Genomic DNA, 14768 nt, shown 5'->3' with positions numbered 1-14768 from the left:
CGGATAACGAGCTCTACCTACAGTGTAACTATACGTCAGAATACAATACACGATCTACTAATTTGTTACGGTTACACTTAATTTTTCACTTAGGTATAGTTGGCAGCATTTTTTGCTGGGTTTTCCAAGTCAATGGCAAGGGGCCTTAGACAATTGTTTATGTGAAATTATGTAGGTAATAAGCTTTAAGTTGGTGGTTTTAAAGTAAAAAATTGTGATTATTCAACAAATTAAAAAAAATGGTTTCATGAACTCAATTGTACATCTTTGTAATTAACAATATTTAAGGACTACATTTGTTTTAGTACAATTGGGTAATACCGGAATGCTCGTTTAAACTTTCTTATAGACTAGAATTCACAAGACGCAAGTAAAATCAATTATAATAGTAATATTCTCCATTAATAGAAACTGCTGACGCCATTCGCTTTGTGTATTTATAGTGTAGTGAAAAACTACGATGTTATTTGACTCGACATACGACACGTTTCCTCGAGTAGAAGCTGCGATAGTTATTATTCTTATTGTTAAACCTTCGCGTCTGTTTTAAAAATATTAATTAACAATTTGTTCAAGTATAAAGTGCTCTTTATTTACCACTCACACGTTTTTTAAACGTCTGCTATTTTGTTAAATATCATATTTTATATGTTTACTTTGTTAAATTTCATACATATTTTGTAATGCTTTAAAATTAGTAGGTAGATGCCTACGTATTTATTTCAACGAATTTAATTAATGTAACTTTGTATAGAAAATGCTGCGTGTATTTCTATTATTGTAATTCCTTTTGATTGTAAATTAAATAAAAATGTTTATATAATTACTTGTGTGGTTTTCTTACTGTAATAACCTTATCTGGGTGTTTTAACCTACTTATGACGCATTGAACCCGGGACGGACCGAGCAGAACCCTGATTGTAATTGGGAAACCTTTGCATAGCAATAAGGCAAAACTTTGTGTCCACCAACCTGATACGTAGGTGTTAGCCCTATACGCCAGTTATTACACCGGAAACTATGCTCTTCAGACCACAGCATTGAAACAATGCAGATTTGCGGCAGAAATAAGCATGGTAGTAGTATTTCTCCGGACGAGCTCTGGCAGAAAAACCTCTTACATTTACCAACTAAATAAACGCGGTATAAATCGGAATAGTTCTCCAGTGTTTTGTCACACTTCAACTGAGGGCACCTTTAAAATTTCCGAGCGTGATAAAACCTACAAAAAAAACCCTTTAAAAATGTATTCAGAACCTCGGCCTTTACAGCTAGCGACTTTTTAGCTTTAGCTTTTGTCGCTGGAACTTCTGTCTAAGTTCTATAATTTTAGATGTACTATATGTATTAAATTGTGAAGATTTATTTACCTGCTGTAAATAAGTCTACAGGTAAGTTTTTTATTGTTATTACGTGTACCTACAGAATATAAATTTGCTTCGCCAAACTAAAGCTATAGCTCAAACTTGAAATTCATTTATTACCTAATCATCCGGTAATTTTTACGTGTAACTATCATCCATACATCCTCAATTTCACGTTCACAACAAAAGTAGGAAAAGATCTATCGACCACTGACAAACAATTGTTTTAGCGGACTTCGCAGACGTCGAAAACAGTGGCGGGATTTGCAGTGTCGTTTCCACCACGGGCACGGTTACGTTGTGAAGCTCACAGGATTGGGATATATTAATTAAAAACACAACAGAAAATTAACAGCTTTGTATTAACAAATCTACACACAATTAATCAGCAACAACTACTATATGAAATGCGAACTGCAGCTCATTTATACACTAACCCACTTTATAAGAGTAAGTTTACCTCGTACACTTTCCCTTTTATTATAAACATTATTCTGAATCTAATTTAAAATAAATGGTTTTCAGGTCCTTTAAAACGCAGATGTATAACGTACTTTAATTTTTCACTAAATTAATATTTATCCGACCCCTAATATTATATTATAATGAATTTGTAAATTAAATGCATTTATAACTTCTACATATGTAGACTACGACATTTATATTACTACAATCTGTACATTCCAATCTCGGGGTGCAGGCATATTTTAATTCTACATAAAGAAATGCATCAAGCACAACATATTACTTTATTATTGCTTGAATCTATAGATACCGATTGTATTACAATTGGATAAAGTTATGTAACGAAAGCTAAGCACAAAATTTGTGTATAAATTCTATACTAGGGTAGTTCCTCGTTCGAGATTTTTAAGTATGTAGCCGAAACGGTACCATCTCGGTAGTAATGGGAAACGGATTTATCGCTAGATGGAGCTCTTTAAATTCCGTATACATCGTAGTTAACTTTCACGCGATAGAATGAGTCAACGAATCAGTCAATCTAATATACTGATCATAATATATTTACCTTAATTAGTCATATTTTACAGATTGTACCTAGTTTGCATAACCACATCCAATTGTTATTACAAAAAACTAAGCTCTATTATTACCACTGGACAGAATATTATAACCTCGTTGGTCTGTTAGTGCTAAAATGATATTTAGCCAAAACACTATAAAATTAGTTCCAGATACAACCGCAAGTCATGGGAACTAAAATTCAGCTGTCATTTTTATATGGAGCCAGCCAGTGTTAAATAACAGAGATCAGTGTTACACCAAGAATTAAATACACCTAATTCAATAATTTTAGTGACTTGGATCGTGTTTGTATATCCACATCCAAATCCATCCAATTAATGGTGACCTTGAGCATCATTTATTTCAGTATTACACACCAAGATTAAAAATATATAGCATAACTTTCACAGGAACTCAATTTGAAAAATTCACCAAATTTTCTCTTATATGCATAACCGCATCCAAGTGTTATTAATAACATTGTGCATTATTTAATACAACATTATACGCAAAGAATTTATAAAATAGATTACAAATTTGTCTCACTTACATTAATATAAAATTGGACTGTTCTTATTTGCATAACCACATCCAATTGTTACTAATAGCATTGTTCAATATTTTTATATATTATCCGCTGAAAATAAATAAAAATATGTACTCCAAAATATTTCAAAAAAACATACTACAAAATTTGTACACTTGTAGGAAACTGTTTGAGTTGGCGCAATAAGATTATTTTTTAAATTTAATAGACAATTCTCGTAGAACTCTCATGTCATTGTCTGATAATACAACAAACTTTTGCAGTTTAGTTATAGTAAAGTCATATATGCACTGTTTATTATCACAGTCACTGTTGCGTTTGGAACTTGTGTTTTTAATTGGTACTGTATTGTTTTTGGTGTCCTGTCACTTCTCCAAATAGGTTTCTTTCACCTTCTTCTTGGGCGTCGTGGCTTTGGGCTCTTCTTTGGTGTCCATTATTTCGGTGACGGTCGCTTTCTGCACATTGTCATCGGTTTTATCCAGAGGCGGTAGGTCTAGGAGATACGGTATCATACTACGACTCTTCTCTTCAGCAGACAGCCATTCCATCTAAAATGATAACCCACTACATATAACATTCTGTATGCAAGTGCTGATTTGGTTAAGCACAAATCTCTTATGTTAACTAATTTGACAGATATTGATTTGAATGTAATTCTGTCCTTTACACAATATTTCCTGTAGAACTAATTAATATATTTATTTCCTGTAATTCTATAAATATATAACACATAATTTAATTTTTGTATGAATGTAGTTACTATTAATTGCTGGTGTGTCTTATGAATAAATAAATAAACTATTTTTAGACTTGCTAAACTAGTTAAGACATTTAATTACAACAAAAATTATCTTGTTATCAATTTTAATAAAGGATAGGAAAAAAAAAAATAACTATCCCTGTTACCATCAGCACAGCTAGCATGGGCAGGAGATAATTTTCTCAGAAAGGATACAAATTTATCTTCACCCTCTGCTTTATCAACTGTCAGAGCATTGTCCACAAGTGATGTCCTACGGCATTATGTCCTAATGCTGCTGATATTGATTCGAGGGCTGTTCGAGCAATATATAAAACGGGCCCAAGAGAGTCTTTAAGATATAAATTTAAAGCGGCTAAAATTATGACGGTGCATAATCAATACATATATCAAAATTTAATTTATGTCCATAAAAATATAACAAATTTTAAGAAGAGAGTGGACTGTAACAATTTTAATATTAGAAGTAAAAATAAACTTGTAGTGCAGTATACTAGGCTGCATAAAATTAGTAATTCATATAAGGGTAATTGTATATCTTTTTATAAAAAAATACCAGATGAAATCCTTGAGATGTCACTCAATAAGTTGAAAGTTTGTATAAAACGTAAGCATATAGAAATATCCTATTATAATATTGAGGATTACATGTATGATAAAAAAGCTTAGGTATGAATTGCTCTTACTTCTTAGCTCAACATAAATTAGACTGTGAGATGGTGCTAAAAAAAACCTGGCTAAGTTTGTTGTGGGCTCTTCTTAGATCAGGGAACGTTTTGGAACCCTCCTAGCTTTAGTTTTAAGTTAACGAATGCAGTTATCACCATCACTAACATTAGTATAAAATTTTGAATATATGAACGCTTCATAAGTGCCTGTAATAAGGTCTACATGAAATTGAATGTTATTTTTGTTTATTTTTAATATCTAAATAATCTATGCGTAATAATAAACGGGGGTAAACTTCTTCTATTCCATGTTCCCTGCGCTTTAGCAGGTGTGCATGTTAATTATATCCCCCTGTCAGAGGATATAGTCGCAGGATATTAAAAAAAATGAAGTTGGCACGTTACCTTCTGCCGATGATCCTGTACGGCGTCGTCGCATATCTCAATGCACATTTGTTCAGTGAGTCTTCCATCGTCTGACGCGTACGCGGCTGCTTGCCAAGCGACACCCAATTTGGACAAAGCTCGGCCGGACATACCAGCTGTCCGTTCAGCCAGCTTTGAACATAGTGCACCGTAGTCGAACTGGTCCACGTTCAGCCGCCTGGAGGTTAAATGTTCGTCCACATGAGTTCATTCCAAGTGAAAATATGGCACGAGTAAAAAAGTGTAGTTATAATCAGTCCACCATTTTTTATTATTTTCCAACTTTATCACTCTGGACTCATTAAAAATAAGAATAATGAATAAATATTCATAAAGTATACTAAGGCTGTACACACATCGAGACATAATTTGTCAAAGTTGTACTGGTGTTCTTCAGAGAATAAACTTAAAATTAAATTATTCGTCCAAATTAGCTCTGTAGTATTGTTTTATGGTAATCAAAGTCTAGATAAGATCAATCTTTATAGTGTTTTTAGGGTTCATCTTTATAGCTTATAGTTAGGTTTATGTTTGTTTAGATCCTAGGTTGTCTGTTAATACAGTTTTATATTTATAGATTAAAAAAGGTTTCACCATCCATCCCTTAAGTTAATTTTCGGATGTAATGATTTCGATTCCGATACCTATAGAATCTGTCGGCCGATATATAAGCATCGCCGGTTATAATATAGCCAATATATAGACAATTGTTTTCTTAACACAAATCTACCTAAAGTAAACTTTAATTATTTTGTATGACTTAATAATAAATAAATATACTACGAAAATACACACACCGCCATCTAGTCCCAAATTAAGCGTAGCTTGTGTTATGGGTAATAAGATAACTGATGAATATTTTTATGCATATTATACATAAATAATTATTATATACACTGAAAAACATTCATGTTCATCACACAAACATTTTCCAGTTGTGGGAATCGAACACACGGCCTTGGACTCAGAAAGCAGTGTCGCTGCCCACTGCGACAATCGCCGTCAATAATCAATTGCTTGACAATATTTGAAATAGTAACTTAATTAAATGTTTCTTGGATTTGGGTTTTTTATTAATTTCTGTCCTCACACATCACATAGTCGTTTCTCAATTAAATAACTTGTAACTGTTATGCTTATAATAAGTACATGATGATTTATTTATCTACTAAGCCATCATAATAATCGGTAACGGTATCGTATCGGCAGAATTATATATCGTTACATCCCTAGTTGAGACAAAACTCACCTTTTGCCCTCCGAAGCTGGTTGCAGCACAAACTTGTCAAAGTACAGTCTGATCAATCTCTCCCTCTCTTCCAAGCCGGGCAGTCCAAACTCGATCATCTTGTCCAAACGATCGTTTATGGCTGAGTCGAACTGCTGTGGCGTATTTGATGCCAAGACCAACATTATACGGCTGCTTTGGTCAGATGTACGGTACAGGAAAGCGTTCAAGGCTGCCCTGAGGTCTTCACTTATATGCGTCGAGGAGCGCTTGTGTAAGAACGCGTCAGCTTCATCGATGAATAGGAGGACACCTGAATAGATAAGATTATATTTATTTGCGTCATCATCATCAACCCAACATGGAAAATTTTTATCTTCTTCCACAGTTCTATCGACTCCCCGGTGGATACGTTAATTTCATCCCTTATACGTTATTCCTTATACGTTCATCGCCATTCATACGTTATTTTCCTATGTATCAAGTAAATATAATTTTTATAAAATTATTTTTTTTTTATTTTCCTATGTATTCATATATACCAAGGGAAAAAAAACATCAAAAGCTTGCAAATTCATGAGCTACATATAAGTATGACAATATTATAGGAATATGTGTAAGTAATCTTTTCGTTTAGTGTAGTGTATCTTGAAAATAAAATAAAAACAAATGTGTTGAAATAAATAAGAACAAATAAAATGAAAAGTTATATTCTTCATAAATTATTAACAAAACTTTTTTTTTTTTTTTTTAATTACAAAGCTTTTAATATTAAAAATCAATCTTTACACTATGCTTTGTCAAATTTTGGATTATAATTTTGTTAGCTCACAGTAGCGATGAGGTATTGTATAGTCATCAATAAACGTGATTTTTTATATTGACCGTACAGCTCTGTTCCGCTATATGAATATAGTTTCAATATCAGCAGCTTTGCCCCATATTAAGATACAAAATTCAAAATTCATTTATTTCAAGTAGGCCTAATTAATAAGCACTTATGAAACGTCAAGTCTGTTTGTAGTGACTCTACCACCGGTTCGGAAGGCAGATTCCACTGAGAAGAGCCGGCAAGAAACCCACCAGATTGCTCTTTTCCAACATCATTTTAAAGTTCAACAATCTTTAGAATCCTGTAAGACATCACATTAAAAAGTTATTGAACGATTATACACGTAATGGCGTATACCTTTTCTGCTGGTGTTGGCCCAGTCGAACATGTTGTGTATCGCCGCAACCGCGTGCTTGCCCATTGGAGCTACGTCACCGCCAGTCATTATTGCGTACTCCATTCCCGAATGCTTCGCCAATTTCTATAACAACGAAAACAAAATCTATGCATGAATACCTATTATAAAATGCACAACAACCAAGGAAAATCTTACTAATATTATAAATGCTTTTATTGCACGCCTGCCTCATAAGCGAAGCGTTGAGGTGGGTATTACTGTAAGTTTACGCACACCGAGTGATTCTCCAACTTAAAATGTAACTTTTTTATTCATTATTGCTTTTATAAGTGAATATAAATAGACAAATGTTGAGAAAAAACACTATTTTTAACACTCATGACATTTTTAAATCTATTTTTATTATTTAAACTAATTAAAAAATTGTTTAAAAAAGTTCTGTCTCGGACGTCCGTGTGTCTGTATGTGCGGATGCCTTAACTTGTGGTCACGATAACGAGCGAAATATTTCACTTATCGAGTTGGTTTTTTTATAGGCTTCAGTATTTTAAGGAATAGAAGCCAATTACTTTTCACGATATAATTAGATGTAGTTTAATTATTATTTACAAATAATCTCAATTTTATTGTAATGAATGAAATTATGAGGCGTGCACTTTTGGATTTTCCAACAATTTTTTTGTTTATCCTTCTTTTGAGCCCTAAACAAGAAACCACTCCACCAGATTTTTGGCATACAGTTAATTTTTTTCGGGCGATTGGCGCAATGGGCAACGACCATGCTTTCTGAATCCAAGGCCGTGGGTTCGATTCCCACAACTGGACAATATTTGTGTGATGAACATTAGTATTTACCTATATATTATAAGTATTTATGTATATTATTCATAAGAATTATTCATCAGTTATCTTAGTGCCCATGACTAGATGGCGATGTGTGTATTGTCGTAGTATATTTATATATATATATTATATATATTAAAAAAAAAATTTCTTTACTCACCTTAGAGAATAATGTTTTTCCAGTACCAGGTGGTCCGTACATGAGCAAATTCCTATAGAAACCTCTATTTGTTTTAGTGTTCTTTGTGGCAATCGCAATATCCCTCAAACGTTTTTCCAAATTCGGTGCCAACACGACACCAGCGAGTGCATCTGAAGGTTTTCTGAAATTCGCTACAGCTTTCGATATCGTTAGTACCGGATGCTTGAGCGCTTCGAGCAGGGAGAATCTTGAAGTCTCATTGACTAATGCAGGCTTACCTTTATAAGTAGACAAAAGAATAATATGGTAATATCATTGAAGTTTTGAACAAAAGCAAGTCATTAAATTTAAAATAATTTAAACCATAAAGCAATTCCAAACTCTTCTTCGATGGTGAGGAAGGGTTCGGCATTGCTTTGCGAGCATGCGAGTCTCATATCTGCAGACCACCACGCTGGCCCAGTGCGGGTTGCTGAACTGCACACGCCATTGAGAACATAATGGAGAACTCTCAGGCATGCAGGTTTCTTCACGATATTTTCCTTCACTGTTGAAGTAGCTTAGTGATATTTAATATTTTATACACATAATTGAAGAAAAGTAAGAGGTGGCTGCCGTTTTTCATACCGAAACCGTATATTTAACAGGGATAAAAATTAACCTATAACTATTCTAAAACTTCAGTTAAATTGATTCAGTAGTTTTTGCGTGAACCCAAAACATCCATCCATGCAAATTTTCGCATTTATAATATTATCAAGATACATACCGATCCTAGCTTCAATGAACCGAGCGGTCACAGAAGTAGCTCCTTTGGCTGTGTAAACACCAAGAGCAAGCAATGACAACCCTCCCACAGCTGCCAGTGTCTTATCCCAGTCCGTAACTAGAGCATTCAATCCTGTGCCTATCACATTTCCTGCTGTCCTGATAAATTCATTAAACTCATTAATACTAAATCCACCTATTATATCAGTGCAAAAAGCATATAGTTTAGTTTTAAGTTGACGAATTTAGTTATCGTCATCAACTCACTTCTATTACATAATTTATATTTAATTTACGCATCAGAAGTGCCATCTATGTGCCTATTTGAATAAAGAAAAATTTGACTTTGACTTTTGCCACTAATTCACAACCTGATGGGGGTCACCTTATTCTTAATAACAGTTATCAATGCCAAAACTATCTTTCTACAGCAGTTTTTTTTATGTACTTTTGTTGAGGTATTACATACTAAAAGAAAAGGGATGTAACATTCTTTTAGAAATCAAGGCCTGAGTGCTTTGCCAACTTAGCCACTAATTCAAAACCGCGTCGTTTATTTCATAATTACAGTGTTCAAATCTTACGTGGAAGTTTGGTAAAAGTATGCCAGGTCTAACTAACTTAAACACATACATTTCACATGTCAGAGGTTGATAGATTTTGCTATAAACAAATACATTTTATTATTATATTAAAATCTGGGTTCGTTTGTTGTGCTTCTTAGACCAGGGCGCGTTTGGTACCCTCCTAGCTTTAGTTTTAAGTTAACGAATGTAGTTATCACCATCACCTAACATTAGTGATAACATGTTATATGTATGAACGCTTCATAAGTGCCTGGTTGTATAAGGTCTACAGAAATAAAATATTTTTGAATTTGAAATTTGAATTTGCAAATTGAATATGTAATTTAAAATTTTAATTTGAAATTTGAAATTGAATATATAATATCATCCATTACTACACCAACATTAATCCATTATGATGTATAGTTTTTTACTTGTCTTGTTATGTAAACAATACTTTCATTAAATTTACATTTTAGTGTAACCTATTTTTCTTTAAATATTTACATAATCATAGAAGCAAATATTCTCAATTTTCAAAGTAATGAAAAGCTTGTAAAGAAGATAAGACAAGTAATATTTATGGAATAAATATTTTGTGGAAAACTATGTGTATGCTTACTGTATGCTCTCCAATATAGTTGTCCTATTTTCAGCAGCTTTTAACTTTATTTGCTCCAATGTTATATCACGGTTTTCGCGATCAGCTTTTGCGCGTGCTCTCGCCTCTGCTTCGATGGCTTTCAGCTTATTCTTCTCGCGCATTTCCATTTCATGTTCAATGGTTGCACGGCGAAGGGCCTCCTGCTTAGCTACACTTTCTTCCTGTCTATATGATAACATATTTATTTAATAGGCTTAGGAAAAAAACATTGTTTCAAAAACCAAAGACTATTAATATCGTACCACAACAACAGCCTCTATCTCTATGGGAGAAGGGGTGTACCCAATTTCCAATGCTGGACTGATTGGTAAACTAGTTCTACTTACCAAAAGCAATTCCTATATTTACCAAAATTTATTGATTTAGAAAATTTGAGCTTTGAAGGTAGGTTAGGTAATTAGGTAATTGCTTTTTGATAATGCCTAGTTTTAAATTATTTACTTCATTATCATCAAATCAATGAGAAGGGGTTAAGGCCGTAATCGACCACGCTGGCCCAGTGCCAGTTGGTGTACTAATAGAATTATTTGAAACTACAAAATCCTCAATAAAACACTAATTTAAATACATGTTACAATAGAAATAAAAATTTTAAATAATGGATTTATAGCTGCTAGTTTAAAATCAAGTTATTTCTTATCCATTTAAAACATACTTTCTAAGTATTTCGTCCTGTGATTTCTGATGCTGAACTAATTGTTCTTCATAGCGTGTCTTGGCTAATTGATCTTGGTACTGGGCTCTCATTTGATGCTGTTTTGTTTCTTCCTGTGAATAGATGTAGAAAACATAATTAATTGTACATTGATATTAATGATTTATTAAAATAATCATTAATTATAGTTTAGAAAGATACAACACACCCTCAGACTATGAGCAAACACAAGTGCCATATTTCAACTGCCTAGCTATTACAGTGATCTCAGATGGCGAGAACCGACATACAAGGAGTGGTAATTACTGATACAGCTAGGCACAGAATAGGAAGATGATTATAAATCATTGTACATTTACATAGGTGGCAAATTAACCAACTCCCAAATCATGCTTACCCAAGTATATGTAGCAAATCTTACATGAAAATGCACATTTTCAAATTGTATAAATTAAAGCAGGGTCAAAATTGAAATGATTAGTATGACCCAATCCTAAGAAAAAGTACCTTATACAGTCCTGTTAGTAAAATGAAATAAAAGTATTTGTTGCATAGGCATGTCTTTTAACTCTGCAATTTTACCTGTTTTTGATATTTGTTGTTATTGTAGCTTATGAAACACACACTCTATGAAAATTCAACTCTGTACCTATAACAGTTTGTGAAATAAAGCCCTGTGACAGACAGGTGGATGGACTGGAGACTTTTTAATAACACCCTTTCAGTATGTAAATCTAAAATAAGGAGAAATTGTAAAACAGTAGTACATTCAGTACTAGTACATAGGTCAAACCTAATGGTGCTGCAAAAATTATAAAATGATGAATGATTTTTCAATTAACATTATGAAATGTTGCGCATGCAGCAAATATGGTTAAGGTTATGTCATTAAGCATGATCAGCCTTTCTGGGCTTGTCTCCTGTCAGAATGAGAAGAGTTCAAGCTGTAGTGCACTGAGCCGGCAAAGTGTGTCTTATGAATAAATAAACAAGTGTGGATAAGTAGACTTTACAGACCTTTAAGAATGTAATGACCAATTCAGGTTTTCTCACAGCATTTTCATTCACCATTAATGTAAATAATTCTTAAATGGTCCATTTTTAATTTTAATTTTAATGTTATGTAAACATTATGCCAGAATTTTATTACAGGGCACATTGAAAACATGGAACACACACACCTTAATGCGGTGTAAAAAAGTACTAGTCTGGAATCAGAGAGATTATAATTACCTGAAGTGTTTTACGTCTCTCTTCATAATCAACTCTTTTCTGATCCACTTTTGCATGTTCAATGGCTGCTTCATACTCTTTAATCTTAGCCAGATGCTCTTGCTGACGAGTGTTCTCTTGTAGTTTACTAAGTTCCAACGCATCTTTGGCATGTCCTGGATCAAGTAGGGTAAGATGTAAGTATGTCATATAATATGTACATTTCTGTTGTAAGCATGTGCTGTGTGATGACAGCTGATCAGAATACAGTTGTCACCACCGCCTAGCTTGGTGTTGTATGAGGTAACTAAGTGAATATAATGGAGAACAAGTAGCAGCATCTTTTATGCTACTACTGCCACTAACTGCGATCACCAACCCGCCAACTTATCATAGTGATTCAATTTAAGAAAAATGTCTTTGTACTTAGCATAACAACTGCCTCGTATCTCTAGTGGTTTGCATGTATATATATGAGTTTCAAGGTATTGGTTTTAATTTCCAGGTTTGACCAAAACTTATAAGCTAATGGCTTTTTCTGTTAGAGAATTTTCAGTACCAGCCAGGAGTTTTAAAAATGTATGGTGTCAACACCCGTGCCTCTGAGAGAATGCTGTCAGTCCCAGTTATTACCACTAACTGATATCAGCAGTGCTAGCACTGCAGGAGACAAAAATTATATCTTCTAAGTATTACCCTACCCTACTTTAAGTATTACCCCTAAGTAATTAACGTGTCCACCTGCTATAGCACAGGAACATGGAATACGAGAAGTTTACCCCTGTTTATTATTACACAAATATTCTTTGGATATTATTTCCACTTGTGCGCCAGTGCTCTGAGAGTTAATAAAGATGTGGAAGAAGATAAATTTTTATCCTTTCCACTTATCCATCAGTGGGAGATGTTAATAAGCTAAGGGTGATGAAGAAAAAACTGTGTGTATGCTCAAGTTTGAAGCCATGCCCTACATTAGCTTATCCAGAAAATTCACACTATTTACTCTCTTAGTAGGTTAATCGGCATTCGGGCATGTTGATGTCCAAGTGATAATATGGATATAGGTTATGAGACTGCATTATGCAATACCTTAAAATGTGACTAAAGTATACTGCTTACTTGATCTTTCCAGTTCTCGAGCGGCCTGCGCTGCTCTTTCTAGGGCGCTTGAGTCAAACCTGTAAGCTTCCATGGCTTTTTTTTCGGCTTTGGTTAGGCTAACAGGAGCAGCAGCTGCGCCAACCCCATCCGCAGGGGGTTCCTCCGGAGGGGGCTGTTGAGGACGACTGTACCCAAATAACCAAGACATGGTGCGAAGCTGATAGTCTAATTCATTCAATATTAATTTCTAATTCAATTTATTTCAATTCAAACGATGGAGCACACTCACAGTTGACAGTTTTATAGACCACAGACTCTTATTTTCATTTTTATTTTAGTTTATGGCACTGGGTACCTGGTTGTAGCCATTGACCTCATTAGCCGTATTGTGGTCCCAAGAAACTAAAAGGCAACCTGAGATCCTCTTCGCCTATAGCAGGCTCCAGGCCAAAGCAAAAACTCAAATTTATAATCCAACCTGTTCAATCCATATTGTTCATTCATTTGAAACCTTAGTTTCCGACTGAGTTCATTGTATTTCGGTTGACAGTTACAGTTATACAATGTATAATTATAATTTGGGCTTTTTTTGATGGTAAGTTTTCAAAGTGGCTTGCAAAATTTGGTGTCAACTGAGATAGTGAATCAGCCTGCACATATAGATATATATATAAGCAGTTTAAAAAAAATATATAAAATCAACTTTTAAATCGCTTGAATGTAAATAACTTACTGCAGTACGGTTTTACTAAAGATCGCAGTACTATAAATTCAGGCGCTAAACTTTTGAAACGTATTTACGATGCCTTGGAACGTTCGCAGAATGCCATTGGTGTTTTTAGTGATACATCCAAAGTATTCGATTGTGTTGATCATGAAACCTTGCTTCTTAAATTAACCCACGTGGTATAAAAGAGTGGCACTTAATTTGGTTGCCTCTTATCTCAGTGACAGAACCCTATGGGTATAAATAAAAGACATTACACCTGGTATATTGAGATGCTTAAAACATCGAGATAAATTACATATTCATTTAAGAAAAAATCCAAATGTTGATTCTATACAAATTATTTATCGTAGATATAGAAATTATTGTACCAATTTACTCAGAAAATTAAAACATCAGTATGATCGAACCGAGTTAGAGAAAGCTAGCTAAATTAACTTGAAGAAAACATGGGAAGTAATAAATAATATAACAAACCTAAAGACTAAAAATTCGGAAGCTTGGGAGTTGTTGTCTATTTCACGTTGCCCTAAACAAGCAGTATCGGAGGTGAATGAGTTTTTTGTTGGTATGGGAAAGAATATTGTAGATTGTATAGAGTTGTGTCCTTCAGGCTCAAACCAAGTTGTATTACACACACAGCCTCAATGTCTCTTAACGCCTGCATCTTCCTTTGTCTTATTTGAAACAGATAACGAAGAAATAGTAAGATTAATAAATTCTCTTAAGAATACTGGTTCTTCTGGTCTTGATAACATATCTTTGACAGTAGTGAAGCAGAGCAAGGAAATATTTTCAATTTTACTGTGCCATATCTGTAACTTAGCTTTCTCAAGTAGCCAGTTTCCTTTATTATTTAAGATCGGTAATAATCCCAG

At 33.8% G+C, this 14768-nt stretch overlaps 1 protein-coding gene across 1 annotated transcript; it reads right to left on the bottom strand.

Annotated features, from left to right (window-relative positions):
• Positions 1–1707: 1707 nt before the first annotated feature.
• Positions 1708–13488, bottom strand: LOC120636315 (ATPase family AAA domain-containing protein 3A homolog). The gene is made up of 10 exons (XM_039907742.1): positions 13182–13488; positions 12084–12238; positions 10851–10963; positions 10154–10360; positions 8967–9124; positions 8216–8475; positions 7212–7335; positions 6044–6335; positions 4774–4972; positions 1708–3488 (listed from the first exon to the last, which is right to left on the bottom strand). Exons 1-10 carry the CDS (start codon positions 13369–13371, stop codon positions 3303–3305), a joined length of 1884 nt encoding a protein of 627 aa, XP_039763676.1. The 5' UTR covers positions 13372–13488; the 3' UTR covers positions 1708–3302.
• Between the last annotated feature and the right edge of the window lie 1280 nt (positions 13489–14768).

The sequence above is a fragment of the Pararge aegeria genome, chromosome Z (assembly GCF_905163445.1).
Source record: "Pararge aegeria chromosome Z, ilParAegt1.1, whole genome shotgun sequence".
Classification (NCBI taxonomy): Eukaryota; Metazoa; Arthropoda; class Insecta; order Lepidoptera; family Nymphalidae; genus Pararge; species Pararge aegeria.
Note: the sequence above shows the minus strand (reverse complement) of the source record. Positions and strands in the feature narration are given on the sequence as shown.

What these genes read in the sequence shown, in the direction of transcription:
- LOC120636315 (XM_039907742.1), bottom strand. Translation starts at nt 13,371, where the DNA reads ATGTCTTGGTTATTTGGGTACAGTCGTCCTCAACAGCCCCCTCCGGAG. An exon ending in GTTCATTGAAGCTAGGATCG is followed by an intron (nt 8,476 to 8,966) that starts GTATGTATCTTG and finishes CTACTTATAAAG; the next exon opens with GTAAGCCTGCATTAGTCAAT. An exon ending in TACAGGATCATCGGCAGAAG is followed by an intron (nt 3,489 to 4,773) that starts GTAACGTGCCAA and finishes TTATCATTTTAG; the next exon opens with ATGGAATGGCTGTCTGCTGA.